This window comes from Chironomus tepperi, unplaced genomic scaffold, assembly GCF_022539635.2.
Source record: "Chironomus tepperi strain 1889 unplaced genomic scaffold, CSIRO-AGI_Ctep_v1 contig_93, whole genome shotgun sequence".
NCBI classification, from domain to species: Eukaryota; Metazoa; Arthropoda; class Insecta; order Diptera; family Chironomidae; genus Chironomus; species Chironomus tepperi.
The window spans coordinates 486,208-507,621 of record NW_027226215.1 but is presented as its reverse complement, the minus strand read 5'-3'; the positions used below and the strand labels follow the sequence as shown (position 1 = coordinate 507,621).

The window sequence follows — 21,414 nt, the reverse complement described above, 5'->3', positions numbered from 1 at the left end:
ATTTATTCAGCATGACTAAACAAAATTACAACAAATAAAGCAACATATTTTATCAAAAGGAAGTCTATAAATTACGTCAATAAATGCTATAATTATATCATCGACATGACTTGTACAAATTTGATCCCTCGATGTCGCCTTCGTCATCATTTTCAATTCACTAGGGCAGCATTGTAATTCATATTTCACGCAACAAGTGTTGAGTACAGCAAGCATAGTCCACGTTGTCATCATAGCCGAGCTTTTGGGGAAAGCTTTCAACATATTTAGGCATATGCGCAGTTCAATCCAGTGTCTCAGAGATGTTTGAGGTTGAAAATTATGTTGAATGCTTGAAGCTTTTCTTCCTTGTTGCATCTCTTGGAAAACTCCCCACACGTTGAATGCTTGAATGTAAGTATAAAAGAAGAATCCGTTTGCCGAAACACACCATTCAAGCACCAGTTGTCTTTCTGTAAACATTTCCCAAAATATAAAGTATCAAGGCACAGCTTAAATTTTTATCATTTTATGTGAAGTGTTGTGTTAAAGTTCTATAAATCATAAAATCTTGAGTTAATTAGTGATTGTTTCAAAAAGTAGTCAAAAAAGCCTCAATCAAGGATTAAAATGCAGCAGTTCTGGAAAATTGGAATAATTTTTGTGCTTATAGTTTCAACGGTAAAGTGAAATTAAAGAATCAGGAATTGTTGAAATATTTTTGGTGCATGTTGCAGCAAGCTTGATGATAAGCTATTTGAATGGAATTTAAACTGTTATTAACTTAGCTGAAGACCGCTTGCGGAAGTTAATGGAAAAAGTTTTAAGTGCAATGAGCTTTTTTCTGGACTGTAAATTCGATTCATGGTTGTGGGAAAAATGTTGTAAAGTTGCTGCGTGATGGGAGAATTTGATCTATGGATATCAAAATTTAGTGTTAATTGTTTTAAATTGCACAAACTTGTACTTATTGGAATTATTTTCCAGTAATAGCTTTTCAACGGTTTATCAATGAGATTGTGGTAGTAAAAAAAGTTATCAGCACTTTGTCATATTGTGGAATGACCCCCCGATTGCTCAGTAGTAGGAGCATGCGATCGAAGATCTTAGGACTTGGTTTTAAGTCTCATTCTTACTTAGTTACGATGCAGGTCATTGTAGATCAAATACGATTCTTGACTTTTCTTAGACATCTCTTAAAACTGGCTCTATAGCTGGTTTTAGTATGTAAACTATCCGACGGTTATTCTACTCAAGATTCCGTTATTCTAAATTATATAAACTATCTTCTAATAGATCGAGCAATCTTATAAAAATTTCACTTAAAATGCAATTAACCCGTGGAAAACAAACCCTGAATTCTGTAAAATTTTCCTAAATCCCTAAAACAAGCAAATATTCTTTAAAATTTTTAGATTTTGCTAGAAAAAAGTTCAAAATAAAAGTTAGAAAACCAGTGAAGTCTAGAAATTGCCTATTGAAATTTTTAGACTAGTTTATGAAGTTTATGCTCAATTAAAATAATAAAAGTTAATGTGCCGCGAAAAATTTCTAGAGCTCTGGTTTTGCCGTGACATCAAAAAGGGTGTTTACACCTGTTCTAAACTCCAATATAGTATATCGGTACTAAAAAATGCTTCAATTTGTTCCAATTTTACACAAGCGACTCAACAAATGGAGCTATCGCATGGTCGACGCACAGTTGTATGAAAATATATTGTAAAAACCCATTCTAAATAGGAAAGTAGAAATAGGAAATTATGAAAAACCCAACTCAATTTCCCAAATTTTTTTTAAAAAAAGTCTTGGAAATACATTCTTACAATCAGAGTTGACTCGACTCTATATAAAAATTTGACTTGAGTCCATTTTTCCAAGTCAACTTCAAGCTCTCCTTAAAACTATGTCACATTTCATAAAAATTAATCTAAACTTAATCTCCTTAAGTAAATCATAAAATTCTGAATGAATAGATCCAATCCATAATCACCCAGACATGTCAGTCACGTGCATTTCATTAACTTTTTAATACCCTTTCGATACAATACAGAGAATTAAAATTGATTCATAAATTCCAACCTTCACAAACCGCTTATGTGTATCTTCTCTGCAACCAATGTCCGATAAAATTCCATTCCTTTCATATCCAAAGCACACGTGACCACAAATTGGATTTAATTAAATAATATTCTTTAAATCGGTCCACAAATATCCAGATTTGATTGATAAAATTGAAGCTTTTGAATGAAAAATTAATGAATTGTTGCTGTGGTAACTCCGAACTGCACAATGTGTTGGCTGGGGCAACGTTAAGTAGCTGTATTAACGGGAAGACGTGAAGTGGACTTGACGGCACCATGACGACTGATTTTGAAGTAATTTTTGAAGTATTTTTGTTCTGTGCTGCCCGGGAACATTCAAAAAGTTAACTAAAAGTTCCAGACTGGATGTTAATTGATCTTTTTAATGCACAGCAAATGAGCAAAACAAATTACAAAACGGAAGCAAAAAATTGATCAGAAAAATTTCCACAAAAGTCATTTGAAGCTTTAAAAAGCCATTACAATACCATGCCGATAAATTTGTGGCAAATGCTTCATGAGCGACTGGATGTGCTAATGATAATGGTGCATAAATGGAAGTAAATTAAGTGTCACAAATGTTAATTGAAAGTGGATATAATCAGGAGAAGCTTTTCCGCCTTAATATCAGTCTTTTATTAGACATAAATCCCTTAACTTCCTACAACCACACGATCATATCGCACTTTTTTCACTAAATAAATTTAATTTCTTCCTTCTTTCGTTTATTTGTTTAATCTCTTTGCTTATATTTTTATTTTTAATACGAAATGAGATGAGGGAGATTTGGAAGATTAAGAAAATGCTGAAATTAGTGCTGATGTGGCTTAATCTTTGAGATTCTGAAAGCTGTTTTAAGTTTTGTGGGAATTTAAGAATTTAACGACTTTTTGAAATTTGATTTTTTTTTTGTAATTTTTGGAGATTTTAACAAATTTTAAAAATTCAAAATTCTGTAGGAAATTTTGAACATTTCAACGAAATTTTGAAATTTGAATTTCTTTTGTCACTTTTTGAGATTTTAACGATATTTTTATATTCGAATTTTTGAAGATTTTAACGACTTTTTAAAATTGGAATTTTTTTAGCAATTTTCGGATATTCTTAATTTCAATTAAAGTTGCCATATCTTTACAAATCATCAAAAGTCAGACTTTAAATGTCTATTTGAAGCTTTTGTATGATTAATTGAAGCTAACTAACCCACATCCTTAAAGATCTGAGATTGATAATTACTTGAATATCTCTCTAGTCCAGATCCAGCTCTTTCTTGATCTGAAAAAAGGCCAAGAACTAGCTATTGCATCCATAATAACATTTAATACATAAGCTTCCGCCTCACTAAGCATTCCTATTTACGTCAGAGAAATATAACCCCGATATATTTTTTTTCGTCTAATCATCAGCTGCACGCCGAAATATGCTTACAAAATAAAGTAATATGCCTAGGAGGCAAAAGTAATGCGAGATAAAGTATTTCCACTTTTTCCTTTATAAATTGTCTGAATGAATGAGATTTATAAGGAATAATTTAGTGAAGAGTTATTATCATCATTTTTCCTCGTCAATTCTATCATTTTAAGCTATTTTTTGAGGAGATAAATCCCTTTATTTAATGCTCAAGCACTTGTTTATTTGATATTATTAAAAATAAAACACTCGAACCTTATTTAATCGATCATATTGTTCAATTGAGGAATTATTCTTCATTTTCTATTTTCTTTTTTCCATTTTTTCATCCCTTTTTAGCGCATTTTTTGAAAGAAAATAGCGCATAGTATTACACTTTGTGGCAGGCTGGCTAGGTAACTGACTGCCTGGCTGGTTGGCTGGCTAGTATGATCACTGGCAAGCTGGTTGGCTGGATAACTGATTAACTGGCTGGCTAACTGATTAAGGGACAAGATCTCGGCAACCAGACCTCGTAGAAAGCTCTAGTTTGAAGCATAAGCTTTGTGCCATCGAATTATTCCGGTATCAATTGGTCTGAAAGCTTAAAATCATCTCTATGCACGTTAATTAATGATTTTTCATTTCATAAACAAAAGAAAAACATTTTTAAAGCGTTGCTTTCAATAAATTTAAATTTTAAGCAACCGTTAGAAAATTTAAATTTTTAAAAACAGTTAGATATCAATTTTTATCAACGTTTATAATTTTATTGGGAAATGCAAATTAATTTGTATTTATTACGTGCTGCGATAGCTGTGACAAAAATGCGCTAAGATTACTCCATAAGGTCGATTCCTTTTGTTATTTTCTTTCCATTCAAAACCCTTAAATAATTCTATACATTTTAACTTTACACTCTATTTCAATTTACGACTTAACACAATAACCATTGAAAAAATTTGTTTCTTTTTTATTGTTACTGTTCAATTCACGTCACGTAAACAGGTCAAAGGACAGTACAGTTCAGATGATACAATTGAAGATGAAATTAATGCAATTGAACGAGCTCTTGCAGAAAATTCGAAATATGAAATGCATCGTAGAGCATTAGAGAAGATATTTGGTAATTTATTAAATACTTATGGACGTGATTCCGATCTTTATGAATCTTCCGAGGAGGATGAGAAGCGTTCAATTGCAACACTTGCAAAAAATGGACAATTACCATCGCGAGAGCCTGAAACCGAAATGGATTCAATAGGAGAAGACGATAATGGACATAAAAGAAATATAGCATCAATGGCACGTACAGGAATGATTGGTGGAAAGCGTAATATACAGTCGCTGGCAAGACAATGGCAGTATGCGAATGGTAAACGTAATATAGGCTCATTGATGAGAAACAACATGTTTCCAGGATCGGGTAAAAGAAATGTTGCAGCACTGGCACGTAATGGCTTTGGTAAGAGAAATGTTGGAACACTTGCAAGAGACTGGGCATTACCGAAATTAAATGGCGGCTCAAAATATGCTGATGGTATGTATTAAAATATGTCCTTTGAAGTATTTGAAGCCACAAAGGCATAAACATTTATATTCAGTGTTTGTGAATATTTTGATGGAATTTTTTTCTTATGCATTACGGAAGACGTAACTCAATTGATCCAAAAATGTGCTTACAAAGTTAATATTGAAGTATTTAAATTTAAATAAGGACGTGTTCTCAAGTCAGCAAGGAAAGAATTTATTTTTTTTTTGTCAACTTCTGAAGACTTTTTCATGTTTTTTAAAATTCAATGCTCACTAAGCATGTGAAAAATGCTTTGTAATTGCATGATTTAAATTGAATTTCGAGTTGAGGCAAAGGTTTCGTCAAATAAAATATGTGTGCTTCAACCGGCTTAAACCCAAATCAAGATGCATACTTACTCTTTTTGTAAGCCTTGACATAACAGCTGTCATTCAAGTCTATGACTTTAATGAGACTAGAATTGTAAAGTTGACAATATTAAGTTGTTCATTTACGACCCTAACAGGCAAAAATAACGCTTTATGGACCGTAGTAATTCTGTAATATAAAAGCATACTCTATGCCTGTTAAGGCAAAGTATACTCAACCGTACTAATAGTGGTATAGACCATTCGTAATTTCGTATACTAATATTAAACAGTGCTGTTCAAACTGTTCGCCGCGGCACAAGATATTCTTGGCAGTCAAGTGACGGACTCATGGCATACAATCAGCAATTTGTATCTAACAATTGCCACTTGATCGCCATATGACAGTCATGAGTGGCTGTCATGAAGAATTTGTGAAGATTGCACATAATGCCGCGGCACACTATCGGAAATGCTATAAACTGCATGTCGTGTTCTATTTCGGTCGTGGCCTATCATCAAAGTGTGCCATGGTTCAAAAAAGTTTAGACAGTATATCAGTGCTGTCATTCTAAACAATGAAATTTGTAAAATTCCAAATCTTCAAATTTATACACAAATATCAATTGATATATTATTTTTTAAGCTTAAATAGGCTAGATTAGTTAATTATTAAGCACTTGCAATGCTTCTATACCACCAAAACTCGTCTAAAAATATAAAATTCTGCAAATCAAATTTCAACAATTTTCTTTAATTGTGTTAGTGTTTACAGTAAAATCAAATTTTTGACGGTTGACAAATGTCAAGCATTTTTATTCGAGAACATCCATTCGTCTAGGCTTAGTCTAGGCAATTAAAATAACGTAATTATCACGAAATTAATTAATCTCATTCCTAAAAATATCAGAATAGATCTAAATTTACGAAATTCTTCTTAAAAAAATCCCAGGCTTTCATTAATTACAAGGCGGAGATTAAAACAATCTAATTAGTCTAAAAATGCACATGTTCTTAATCTTTTACGTGCACAAAAGGGATATTAAATTCCATTTGTGATTTTTAATAAGCTACGGAAGCATAAGAAGGACGAGAAAATATCCACAAAACACTGACTTTTATATCCTTAAGGCATGAAAATTTATATCATTTTTTTCTTTGAATTCTTATGTCCTTTACAAACATCAATTTAGAAGACGGAAAACGCAATATTCAATCTCTGAAGAACTCAATCAAAGGCCGAAAGAAGCGCGAAATTGTCGGTGAAAATGAATTTTCCGAACCCGTCTTTCAAAATGGACCCGTTGACTACGATGAACTCCTTCAGGCTTTAAATGACGACTTTCCATATGCTGAAAAGAGATTTTTAGGTATGTATTGTAAAATAAGAATAAAAAATCCTTCTTTATGATTACAACTTTTTTATTTTATTGCACGTAAAATGCCACAAAAACATAAAAAATACCTTTTTTCTCTCTCTATCATCATCCTACATAAATTACATTCCTTTTTTGCATCTAAATCCCTGTTCGAAATTGCAAAAAAAAAAAAAACATATTGCAGCACCTTATGAGTCTGATAATGATAATAATGATAATGATTACGATGCAGCAGCAACAACAATAACATTAGAGAAACGTCATCTTGGTGCACTCGCTCGAAGTGGCTGGATACCGTCATTTAGGCCGACAAGAAATCGTTTTAGTCGATCAGGACGTACGGAGAATATGGAACAAATTGTAAAATGAAGCACTTTTTAAAAAAATTTTACTGTTCCATGTCTTTTTTTTGTCTTCCCTCACACTACTCTCTTTTTATGTTATGTATGTTAGATTAGATGCGGGAATGAACAATTTATCTCGTTTTGTGTTTCATTTAGTTATGTATATATTTTCCCTTTTGTGTCCCCAAAACAGCCAGGATGTGCGAATAGATAAAAGTTAGTTTATAGTTATTGAGCTATGCTGAAAATTTTATTAAGCATGATTACAAATTCTCATTAATTTTCCAAATTTTAATACTAACTTTTTTTACTGAATGTTTCAAAGACGCGAAAAATGTTACTGAACACACTTGAGATGCGAAAAATTTTCATTGAATACACTTGAGATGCGAAACTTTTTTCATAGAAAGCTCTTTAGATGCAAACATTTTAACACTGAATGCATTTAAGATGCGAAGATTTTAACACTGAATGTACTTCAGATGCGAAATTTTTTCACTGCACTTTAGATGCAAAACTTTTTCACTGAATCCACTTTAGATGCGAAATTTTTTCACTGCATGCACTTAAGATGCGAAAAATTTTTCACTGAATGCACTTCAGATGCAAAGTTTTCCTCATTGAACGCACTTGAGATGAGAAAATTTCTCAATGAACACTCTTGAGATGCGAAATTTTTTGACTGAATGCACTTAAGATGCGAATTTTTCAGTAAATGCAATTTAAATTAAATTAAATTGCTTTTGAGATGCGAAAATTATTACTGAATACACTCAAAATACAAGTATGTTTACTGAACGTAATAAAGACGCGAAAATTTTTCACTGAACGTCCTCGAGAAGCAAAAATATTTACTGAATTCACTTGGAGCAAATGTTCAATCAACAAATTTTTTTTTTTACCGAACTCAGTCAAGAGGCGAAATTTGTTTACTGAACGCACTCAAGACGCGAAGCTTTTTCAATAAAGAAGCAAAATGAAATTTTCTTATCGTCACCCCCTGAGTTGAAATGAAAATGACATCTGTGACTTGAAGTTCAAATGAGTATTAAGAGAAGACTTCTTCCACTGTCTATGGATTCGAGTAAATGTTTAATGTCCCTTCTTTCATCCGCGCCAAAATTCTTCACTTTTTTTTGTATTTATGTTAGGTTATAAAATTAGCTGAACATACATAGCATTTAAATGCTCTTTAAAATGAATAATGAAGACGTGTTTGCCACACTGTATATATTTTAAGTACACATGAATGTTAAATAACTTTGTAGTTTTATACATACTTGTACTTTTTCCCTTCTTTAACTTGATGTTATTGTTGGTTGTTGCTGTTTTTTTGCTGTTGTTCTCTTCCTCATTTTCCCTAACCCTTTTAACACATTTTCCTTAAATTGGTAGTAAATGTAAATGTGCAAATTTTGTTGCTATTTTATTATTTTCTCTCCATCCATTTCAAAACTTTTCATTTCGTATGATGGAATTTTTGGAATTTTAATCGAAAAATACCATTTGACATTTTTTGTTCTACATTTTAAAGGCCAAAATTGTACTTAAACTTGAATAGAATGAATTTTTTTTACAAATGTTGGTACAATTGCCTTTACAGTCTGAATGACTTGGGATATTTTCATTGCGTGAAATCATTATCGAAGTATTTCCTTAGAAAAAATTATTATACTGTATTCAGCAGTGGAAATTTGACATTTACCTTCACATTTATCATCGACAGATGAGAGCTTTATGATAACTTTAATGATACCTCGCTTTGAGATTGTAATGATGATGTTTTAATTGAAATTTCGTCATGTAGATTTATCTATGGCTGTCCATAAGTATTTTATAAATGATGATCAAATAGAATTCATTACATTGTGGGATGCGAAAAAGTCATTTAAATATCAAATCTATAATTAATCTAATTAATACAAAGAACTTTGTTTGGTTACTGATCTGATGATTTGATATTGAAGGAATAAGCGACAATGAATAACTTTTTAGCATTTTGTATCGATATTATAAGACTTACGACTTATTATTTGCTTTGAAATGACTCAATTTAATCAAAATTGTTGAAAATATGATCAACGGTCAATTTTTATTTAAACTGTATGCAAAGTCGATTAGTTGATTTTCCCCTTTTAAAGTTGTTCGGCCCTTTCAAATAAATATTCAGTTTGTGTTTGAATTCCGAAGAATAAACATCACTTTATAATCTGTATAAAAGTCATTTAATTGAATTACAATTATACAATTGCAAGATTCTGCTTATTATAAATACTACAAATTATTAAAATCTTGTTTTAGTAAATTAACAGTCACAAAGTTTCGTAAAATCGTAAATTTATGTACTTTCAAAGCATTTCATATGATCAAAACTTGTTCAATACATAATTTTGAGTTTTAAACTAACAAATGATCAGAAATATAACAAGCAATTATGTCCAGAAAGGCTGAATTCTGAAAAAAAAAATCTTAAACAAATCCTTTCAGAATGTAAACAAAGATTTGAATTTTGATAATTTTTAGCTTTTTTAAAACTTCTTCTAACATATAATAATAGCCACCAGGGAACTTTTAAGGCCCCGCTTAAGCTCTTTTATCAACACCAAACGGAATCGCCTCTATTTGACAATCATATTGACAAGATAGGGAGAAATCTTCCATTTGTTGTTAATAAAGCGCTAAAAGAGAGATTTCAAAGCCTACCTCATTCACGTTGCTCGAGTTACAAATCTAATGTCTACATCTCTGCATCACATCTCTACAAATTTATAAAATATTTTTTTTTATGCTGTTCATTAATAGAATAATTTTTAGGCGAAGCAAAGCAGATTGTTCCATTAACGCTAAAAATATTGAATATTCGGAAGGAATTACCTGCAATGTCTAGTCGTCAAGGTAGATAAACTTCTTGTTTTGTAAAGAGCACAACATTGGGTACTGCTTAAATGGTATAAAAGGCATTACTTCCTCTGTGTTGCTAGGTTCTCTTAAAAAAACATGTGAAATATCCAAAAAGCAGTCAAAGAAATCTGAATATGCCTAAAAATATCCAATAAAAATCTTTATAGAATTCCAAAAATAATATCAAAAGCGTTGGAAGTTGTAAATCCTTTTTCATGAGTCGTTAATCGTTCGGGTTAAACACTTATGAATCTTCTAGAATTCTAAAATTATGCGCACAATAATTTTTAAGGCTTTAAACTAATTATTCACATCATAAATTTCGATGTCAAGTTCTCGGAAGCAATAAATTAACAACAACACAATATTGTAGCTACATACATATACAGCATAAGATGCTACGTAAATTGTATCTAAAAATGACAATGCAGAATATGGGGAAGGAAGGAGAGGAAAATTTATTTGATGTTAAGTTCACAACTACGACAATTGACTGTTGTGTAGATGCTCAATTTAGAAGATGAAGAAGCAAATTTTCCATTTTTTACCTCAAATGAGAGTCAAATGATGTGCAAATTTAAAACGATCGCGAATTTGATGCATAAATCATGAGTTGCTGAAGTTCTTTTGCATAAAGGAGTGTTGAGCAACCTTTGTGACGCGGCACAATAGTGTGCTGTCGAGAATCTTTAGAAATGTCATGAACCGTATAACTTGTAAGGTTTTGGTCGAGGAATACCATCAGAATTGCAAAACAGGCACCAGTCACAGTCAAAACTCTTACGATTTCTTGATAATTTGTATGGTTTTGTTTGTAGAGTTGCAAAACAGGCATCTGTCACTGGCCAAAACCGTACAATTTCTTGATAATTTCTTTAGGCTTTTTCCTCTAACAACAACAACAAAAAAAGAGAAAAAAGAAAGAACAAATAAAAGAAAAGAAATGTGATGGTCTTGTAAGAAAAATTAGAGTTGCAAAACAAGCACCTCGTCACAGGAAAAAAACCGTACAATTTCTTGGTAATTTGTAACGTTTTGTAAGAAAATACCATAAATTATCAAGAATTTGTACGGTTTTTGCCTAAAGCAGCTGTCTGTTTTGCAACTCTGCTTACCATCAAGTTGTGCCACACGAATAATAAAAGGTTGCCCATAACTGCCTTAAAAGGATGTTCCTCGAAGATGCGAAACCATGAATACATATAAAAATCAATATTGAATAATATAAAAAAATCCTTTCAAGTTGAAGTAGTTGAAATTCATGCCAATGGCATTATATTATATGAAGACGATGACGATGATGACGTGAAGCACTTCTAGCTGGAAGCTTTTAATTAAAAAACATAAAGTTAACTGTTTACTTTCTTCGTCACTTAAGCTGTAGTGTAAATATGATTTTTAATTCATTAACATCAATTCTCCCTGCCTTCCTACATAGCTGAAGATAAGAAATCATGAGAAGAACTTGCCGTGAAATTTAAAATTAATTCTTTTGAAATGCTCAGTTCATTTATAAAGTGCAATTTTGCAAAGGACGGGATTAGAGTAATTATAATTTAATAAAAAAAAGATTGTAGGCACTTTTCAGGAAGTTGCGTGGGTAGAAAATTACAGGTTGTAAAGTCCTACACTTATAAGGAATGAAGGTTTCTGGGAAAATGAGTTATACTAAGAATTCCTTGTTGTGATGTTGTTGAGCATTGTGCGAGTTCTCTTCATTATCAACATAGCTTTATGTACAGATTGAGAGATGATAATTCATGGGAATCGAATCCACGTCATCAAAATAACAGCGAATTATAGACATCTGGTTTGATAGATATTTAAATACACAGCAACAAGAAGTCTTTTTGATGCATTGGCAGATGTGATAAATCTGGCTAAAAACCAGCATCAGGCCAGTGAAAGATCGGAATCATTATTGGTCTTGCACCAAGCTGACATGATGCTGCGGACAAGTCACATTTCTTACTTTGTGTCGGAGACCCAAGTGACTATATTCGACATTATGGTCAGTCTTAATAGAGTCAGATGGAAGGCCTTTTGTAATGACCTAGGCTCCAAGTTGGAGCATGGTTCCAGTAAGTACGTAAGTATCTCAGACCTTTTCGTGGTGAATTCCGATAACTAGTCGAACTAGAACAAATGGAGAGAGCTTTACAGGCATGTCTGCAAGTCTTAGCTGGCAACCCCATGCTACATGTTAGGTTACGTGACGTTTGTAATGTCACTAACTGAAATTCACTTACAACTGAAAGTTTAACAAAAACATGACAAAAAGGCAAAACTGTGTCACCTGACTTGTCCGTGCACTACTTTGTGTCATGTGCCAGGTGTGAACTCAAGCGAGTTATGGGGCTAAAACCACCCTCAGCCTCCTCTGTCTGGACATAATTCTATTATTTGTTGAGTTTGTCCACACAGAAATGCCAAAATTCCTTCTAAGCTTTTGAAATTCATGCCAAAAATTCAAAACCAATCCCTCAGAAAATTCCTCACATCCTTGACATGTGCTATTCGATTATAACATTCCAAAATATTGTTAAACATCACTCTACAACCACACAAAATTCTTTGAAATTCATGAAAATTCCCAATCAATCGATTATACGTTAAATACAACGTTACAATTTCCATTACGTCACTTAGATGCAGACAATAGAGCAAAAAAACTTCCAATTAAATTACTTACTGAAAAAAAAATCATAATAGAACATGATTGCTGATTGCATTCACACAAATTGAATCCTATTATTGTTAATACACAGTAAATTATACGGCATGGAAAATTATATCTGTCGTATTGACAGTACATAGCATACAATATAGTCAAAAACCATTTGATGTTCACTTTTTCGGTGGTTGATTTTATGGCTTTTTTCCTTTTTTTCCTCGAGTAATCTAGAGATAGAAAAAGAAATTCATTATTGTGTGTTTATGTATGTGCTGCGTACATTTATATGGTTATGACTCTAGAGTAAATTGCTGTGTAGTGGGGTGGGCGTATCAATAAAAACTTTTTTTTTTTCATATGGAAGTTACTCGTTTATTTTTTATGAAACTTGGACGCATTTGGATTGTGAAAAAAGTTTTATGAAAAATATATGGGAATTATTTAAATTTAGAATTTTCTAATTAAAAACTTCACGGGAATGGAAGTTTATTGAGTGGGAGTGGAAAAGTTAGGCAATAATAAATTGAAAATGGATGGAAAATTGATGAATTTGAATTTACTCCTTCAAAACACACAGATAACTTGTTCAAAAATTTTAAAACCGTTACGGCCTGTTTCACTAAAGTGGATTATCCACGATTTCGGATTATCGGCTTCAGTTTTTTGGAAATATCTTCAACATTTTAAGAGTTGAATTATTTTTGATTTCAGTTTATAATAATGTGACCCGGCCGTGATAATTCTATATATCTTGATTTTTGTTGGTCCTTAAGATGTATTAATTATTCAATTTCTAACTCAAATCTACTAGATTTATCGCAATCATTGCTATAAATTTATCAATAATTGAGATCCCAAAATTCCAAATATACGAAAACATTAGTTAAAGTACGCTCTACAAAAATTAAAAAAAATATATCTTCGAAAACTCTTCCAAAAAACTGAAGTGGATAATCCGAAATCGAGGATAATCCACTTTAGTGAAACAGGCCGTTAAATTTTTAAAAACCGTTGAAAAATCTTTCAAATTTTTAAAGGCGTTAAATTTTTAAATTTTTAAAAACTTAAACTTTCAAATTTTATAAAATCGTCCAAAATACTTTCAAATTTTTAAAAAACGTTAAATTTTCTAGTTTTTCAAAAACCGTTGAATCTTTAGATTTTAAAAAATCATTGAAAAAATAATTAAATTTTAAAAAACCGTTCAAAAAACCTTTAAATTTTTAAAAACCGGGAACCGTTTTTGGAAAAACGTTCAAATTTTTAGAAATTGTAAAGAAACATTCAAATTTTTGAAAACCGTTGTAAAAACTTTCAAAATTTTGAAAAACCGCTGAAATTTTTTACAAAATTTCATCAATTTTGAGCATTCAATGATATCTTTGATTAATTTCGCTTTTTTAATTCTTTAATTGAATTTAAATTTTTCCGTTAAATTTTCAAAAAACTGTTGAAAAATTTTTCAAATTTTCATAAATTTTAAAACATTCATTGGCAACTTTGATTACTTCCGCATTTTCAATATCAAAAATAGACTTTAATGTTCACCTTCAAATCGGAAGTGACCACCAAAATGTCACATAATTGACCTTACACAAGCAACCTTTTAAAAACAAAAAAAGGCTCTATTGTTTCACCTCGTCAACAATTTGCGTTCGACCGTCAATAAATACTCACTTCCGATAAATTTTTTTGATGATGTTTCCCATCGACAGAGAGATTTATTTATGAAGCCATACTTAAATTATCAACTGCAGTAGCTGTACCTTAACTATAAATATAAAATTGTTCATATCCATCCAGTCATTCAAAAAATCGAACACAATTTTATTGCCATTAATAACACACTTATGGTCAAAATTTATTGCATGCATCTGTTTACATTGTTATAGTTTCTGATATTCATTTATTTACCTTTTTTCCATCCCTTATCTCATGCCTGTATCAATTAAAATTTGCAGTTTTATTGAATATATTTTATTCCTGTCAATAGCATAAGTTAATGTCTGTGTTTCTATATTTAATTGCCATTTTTCTTTTATATCCTCATTATACAGGGCGAATCCTTCTACCAACTCGACAGACTACGACCGGCTCCTCTCGTCGGCACTTCTTGTAGACGATGCGATCAAGACCAACAATATACAAATGGTATGAGAGGTCAGTGGGGTATGGGCGATAATCATTATCCATCGTTTGGGGGCTTATCATCTGCTGTTCGAACACGCTCAGGCAGTCGATCACGTTCGCCAAGAATAACAGCAATAAATTGGCGTTCGGATAGATGGTAGAAAGTAAAAGAAAAGGATAAAATTGTGTATAGATTGTGTTTGAATCACTTATGATAAATCCTCATTATCATTCCGCTTTATTTTATACTTTATCCTACTCAGAGTTGTGATGATTGTCAGAAATATGGAGTCAAGCTTGTTCATTTCAGTGCTCTCAATTGTTACATTTTATTTTTAATACTTTTTATTTATAAATCACAAAAAAATGCACTTCAAAGATTGCTTGGGAGTTGATTGTATGTTAGGTGGGTTTCTGATGAGAAATCGTTGACTTTATCATTAAATCTGTATTGACTCAAGTGCTTCTATGTTTACATTTTTTTTTTGGAGCAAATGTAACAATCATTTTGGGTTCTTAGAAAGGATATTTTTGGAAGAATATTGGTTTATGTCGGTGAATTTTGATTAATTGGATGAGTGTGGACATTAAGTGCAGTCAAGAAGTAGACGTGGTGATGCTCACTTTTAGACATATAATCAAGCAGAGGTCAAATTCAAGTCGATTTGTGTCAATTTTACAATTAGCCGATAAAGGACAGTACTTAAGTGTTCCCCTAACATACAAAGAGCATTTTCGCCTAAACTAGTGTGATCTTGCTAGAGTGGATGGGAGTGGACAAAAATACGTCATAACTAGTTGAAGGCAAGTTAATGACTAATTCTTGACTAGTTCTAGCGGTTCTTTTGTCCATTCAAGTTGAGTGTACTCAATCATCTGAGAATGCTTTATTTTAGGAGCATATTTAGTGATACTATGTCCTAGTTCTGCAACTAAACCAAAGGTCGTTACAAATTTCAATTTTCGCTGTAAAAATAGACTTAAAACAGTAGCGATGTTGTCATCAGGACACCGCTTTGCTCGGATTCATAGTTATTGCGCCACACTATTTAAAAAAACTATTTAAATTAATACCTCAAGGATCCTATTCACAATCATAAGCATCAATATTTTATCTTAAAGCTAGAAATTTCAATTAAACGATACAAATCATGAAAAACAGTCCATAAAGAGACTATTCAGATTCCAAATGGAACTCGAACTATGAGTGGCTTCCAAATGATGCTTTATATTGTCTGAAATAGCTGTTAGACATGTGAATTAACTACACCGAGCTAACGAAGCTTCTAAACAGATTCCTCAAAAATATCTATAAGCTGTTCAGGCAAGAATCTGTTAGAACCAATCAATCCGTTAGAATTCGTTAGAACCAGTCAATCTAGAGGAATCAGAAGAGCTAAAATACATTGAAATCATAGTCAAAAACTCAACATATTCCTCAACAACAACATCCAACTCTGACAATTTGCATTATTTTATTCCCTTTTTTAAAACTTTAAAGCCTAGATTGAAAGCTGTTTTAGCAATAAAACTTGAAAGCATCGTATCATTTTATTGTTTCCGTGGTTTCAATTAAATTTAAATCTCCTTACTTTATTTTATTGAGAGGATTTAATGAGAATATCAATGATTTAAATCTTGTATTAGTGTTCAATTAACTTAATAAGGTAATACATGCCCCACACTTGACATTAAAATTCTCATTGACTTGAGGCTACCGATAATCTTATTTAATTCTGACTAACTTTTCACGTAAACATATGATAATAAAAGAATGAAATCCAGATTTTTCATATCCTATTATTATGATTAATATTATTAATAGATATAAAAAAATACAATACAAAGTAATAAGAATGACGATGATGATTATGATGAATAATATACATATATATAAAATATCTTACGGATGATGAAAAAAGAAGTGAAAACATATATGCCATATCATTGTAAGATTGAAATCTCCTGTATTAACGTAACATTTATTAATTTGACATCCAACCAACGCAGTTTAGTTCAAAACTTACGTTATTTCATTTGATTTTGATTCCTATATGCTTACTTTATTATCAAAAAAAAAATGGAAAAAAAGAATGGAAAAAGGCCATCCATCATCGAATTATATATATCTATCATGTGGCTGGAATGGTTTATGGTCATTTTCAATTTTCGTACTTCTTTTTTTCTCTTTTCTTTTTGATTTTTCTTTATTCCTTTTTAAGATGAAAATGCTTTCCGTATCCCACGCGGAAGTTTAAAATAGTTTACGAATTATCAGATGAGATAAGGAAATGCTTTCTTTGATATCTCATGGAGAAATGGAATTTGATGGAAATGTTTAAGACACAGTTTGGAGTGGGATTTGTTACATTTTGGACAGTAATGTCTGAGTTTTGGAATGAATTGATCAATTTTGGTCATTAAAAAGAGAAATATTGCAAGATTGAGACAAAGAGGAACTGAATCTAAGTTTACTTCACTGGGATTAGATTCGGGTTCTAAGTATAAAATGAGAATCTCTCCTGAATAGCAGAAGTTGGTTAATCGATCCAAAATTCAGCAACAGGAAGGCGAGTCATCGGATCATCGGATCTAAATCAAATTAGACACCAAGTAGGGTCTTCAATACCGGTATCAAAATGTATGTGAAACTGACATTGAATTCCGGTATTTCATGCAAATCATATTGAAAACCCCAGCACCAAGTCAAAGTCCAGTGAGACTTTGGATCTTAATTGAATCCGGTTACCAAATTAAAGTCATGCCAGTCTAAAGCTGGATTTTTGATAGATTAAATTATTTGTGCTATTCGGATCTACAGCAAAGCTATATTTAACTCAATCATGAATTATAAATCAACAGAACCTAATATTAATCATAATCCATAGCTATTTTTACACTGCTTCTGTCAGAAATGATCAATATTGAATTAGATCAGTATAAAAATGAACATAAATAGATTGTCAATATTAGTTCTAAATAAGTGATTAATACTTTATTCATGCTCGATACTCGATAGTCCATAGAACATTGAAGTTGACTCGAACTTTATATGGAATCAAGTCGATTTTATTGTAGAAAGTACTCAGTCTTTCGAATCTTAGCAATACAAATGAGAAGGCTCCGAGTCAGAGCTTTTAAAGCTATGTCAAGTTCATTTACGGAGTACAAAATGGAAGCCGCCTCTATTTGGCAGATATATGGATGTCACACGAAAGTGGTTCAATGAAGCATTTATATTTCAGTCCCATAGCCTTTTTCAATTGTGTCGCTCACGAAGCTCAGCTTGATAATCGAGTTATTCAACAAGTTATGGCCAAACAATCGATGCTTTATATTTGAACAACAAAAAATCCATCGAGTATCAATCTCTGAATACTATACATACTTTTATGACTTCCCTGTCACAACCGATATCAAAATCCGAATGTTGATCCTTAAATTATGACAAATATGTTCTGAACTTACTTTAATTCATGAATGAATGACATTTATTGATCTTTGAATGATCCATGTCAAATGACAAAATTCAATTGAATGTTATGAATGGGATATGATTTTGATGATAAGATTCATAATGCTAGTGGGAAGGTAGCTACGTAGTTCCAAATGACACTGATGCTAGTCGTTGATCCTATAAAGCATATTTAGTAGGAATCTTAAATTTTATGGGAAAATGGCTTTGGATTTATGGATTAGGTTTTATTTGACAATCCAGATCAAAGGAACAGATCTAATAAATATGAAATATGCTGTACATCACAAAGAATTCAACCAAATTATGTCTTAATTTTGAACATTTCCATTAAATTCTATTTCTAAACATTTTTTATTTCCAAAAATTAATGCGAAATTCTGCCGTGTAATATTTACTTCTTGCTGTGCATATGACAATGCTTTGAAGTTTTTCTATAAAAAGAACATGAACAAAAAAGTATAAAAAATCTTAATTGAATTGACAATAATTTTTAATAAAAAAAAAATGTTAAAAATTCTCTTATTTTTCATGGAAAGTGGATGGAAAAGGAAGGAATGAAAAATTTTAAATGACAATATCAATAAAAATAAAATGAAGGAAATAATATTGAGACAATATACTTTACAAATATTTATAATAACTATTAAAAAATAAAAAAATTGTTTCCCATAATGTTGTAAGGGATTGTCTGAAGGCTTTGTACTTGCGTTGAATAGAGAATGGAATGTTTGGGAACAGTTATGTATCTTAAATATTCACTCGAGAAGCAGATTATTATGAATTTTTAAAGACGTGGTATCTCGACCAGCACATTACTATCCTGACGACACAAAGTTGCAGGAGAAGAATGAACGAAAAAATAGTCCATGAAGATTCCCAATAGACTTCGAACTCGATGAAGTTTTAAATTTTTGCATCAAAGATGCGAAAGTCTGCGGTAAAAAATTCAAAATTCAACTTAAGAGATGCAAACTTCTGCCTCAAAGACGCAAACTTCTAATTCAAAGATGCAAATTTTTGCTTCAAAGATGCAAAAACCTGCGGTAAAAATTGAAATTTCAACTTAAAAGATGCAAACTTCTGCTTCAAAGATGCAAATTTTTGCTTCAAAGATGCTATGATTTATTAAATTATATTGAAACGAGCAGCACAATGTAATCTCTGAAGCGTCAATACGACGGTATGTTGGTGACAAGACTTGAGTGTAGCCTGACGGTTGCATAACGGTGCTACAGATACACTATGAACGCGAAAAATGCAGTTTGTCACATTGTGTCACTCGAATAGATGATACATTCGACATTTTGTGTTATAGATTAGAATTAAACCCGATCGATCGATCGATTTATTTTAGGAAGCATAAATGAACACAATATACTGTATGGGTTCAAAATAAAGTCTATCCGGAAGGCGCATTGTGTAAAAATTATCAAAAATTCAGTCTCAGGTCAGGATGTCTCTAGCCCAAGGACAAATTTGATAAAATTCGTCCCTAAGCTAGACTCAATTCTTCCTGAAATTGGATTTTCAGTCATCTCTATGTCGTATGCTTTCCGGGCTTGTGTCGCCTGGAGTAAACCACCAAAAAAAATCCATTTCCATAATCATCAACATTATGGATCCCAAAGATAAAATCATAATCACTGTCTTTTCCGCACTAACCAGCGCCATAAATCTTGCTAATTATTCGCAATTTAAATTATTATTCCGTAATACAAAGCTGAGACAACACCACAGTAAGACAAACCAAAGATTTTTCCTTTTAAACTATCTGAAAAAATTAAAGAAAATTTTTTATTGTGTGATGCTAAAAAAAAATCACCCCCAAAAGGCATACATAATAAAAGGAAAAGAATTACATGACAATACATGAAAAATGACTATAATATTAAACGTTAACAAACTTTATTGAGTTTATATTATATAGACATACTCATAATAATAATAATAAATGATGATGATGATGAAAAAGTATTTAATAATTTATGATTGCTTACTTATATGAATGACAAGAAGCTTTCATGATGTATATAAGAGATACACACCCGAGCGACACATGTCACACGTCACATGTCATGTGTCAATAGGAAGAAGTTTAATAGAAACTAATCAGATCCAAGACGGAGTCTTCTTCATTTGTGTCGCTCGGGAGACACACAAATACACACATACAAAATTATACACTAACACATACACAAATACACACTCAATTTTAATTGAAATTTATCACATTATAATACATATGATGATATTTTATTTTACTTTAGATATTAAGGACATACATATACATATTTTACAAATAAAAAGAATCTTCCTTGTATTTCCTCTCTTTTGCTCTGAAAAAAAATGAAAAATGACATGTAATAAGAGTTAAAGAACAACCACATACAATACATATTTATTTACAACAAAAAGACACTCAAAAAAATTATTTAAAAATGAACATTAAAAACTTAAAAAAAATTATCATTCAAATGGACATCAGGTTTCCCTATTATTTATCAGTAAACTGACCCTGATGTGTATTAGAATAGTAGAAAAATAAAAGTCAAGATCAATAAAAGTTTTGAGTCAATAAAGAATAAAGAACTCAAATAGAAAAGAAATTGAAAGATTTTTAATATATTTTTGATGAAATATTGAATTATTTTCAGCTTTAGACATCCACATTCATGCTGTTTTGATAAATCTTATTGTTGAAATATCCCGAGCAGCATGATGAAGTTGTTAAGGCGCCGCATTATCGTCGTCTTGATGGCAAAACGTGAGTGTGTTTTGACGGCTGGTTTCGACCCATTCTTAAGACGAAAAGTGGAATTTGCTGTATAGACAATTTTAAACTAGACATTTAAATCTGATTTATATTTCTGATCAAATGAACTTTTAGTTTGAACCGTGGACAGCACGACGAGACAAATTTCATTCTTTGCAATGAAAATGAGCCGACATGAAATGTCTCGAGCCTGTCAGGGCACCTTTACGTGTTGCTGACAACGAAGCGACAGATCTTCCAAGCGACTTCATTGTGCTCCTCTTAATAAGCCAGCTTAAATTTTCAAGTAATTTTTTTACAGACGCAAGTGACTCGAATTGCTTAAATAAAGAAGGTTTCGTCACGAAGCTTTGAAGACTCCACCGAAACTCTTATATTAGTTCCAAATAGCAGCCGCCTTAATTT

The 21,414-nt window shown here is 31.5% G+C and overlaps 1 protein-coding gene across 2 annotated transcripts; it reads left to right on the top strand.

Annotated features, from left to right (window-relative positions):
* Positions 1 to 449: 449 nt before the first annotated feature.
* Nplp1 (Neuropeptide-like precursor 1) lies at positions 450 to 20,842 on the top strand. 2 transcript variants are annotated; one of them, XM_070635618.1, is made up of 5 exons: positions 450 to 660; positions 4,458 to 4,989; positions 6,527 to 6,700; positions 6,894 to 7,069; positions 14,686 to 20,842. In XM_070635618.1, exons 1-5 carry the CDS (start codon positions 610 to 612, stop codon positions 14,917 to 14,919), a joined length of 1,167 nt encoding a protein of 388 aa, XP_070491719.1. In that variant the 5' UTR covers positions 450 to 609; the 3' UTR covers positions 14,920 to 20,842. The 2 variants fall into 2 exon arrangements, with proteins under 2 accessions (XP_070491719.1, XP_070491718.1); XM_070635617.1 differs by having other exon boundaries at positions 6,524 to 6,700.
* Positions 20,843 to 21,414: the final 572 nt, after the last annotated feature.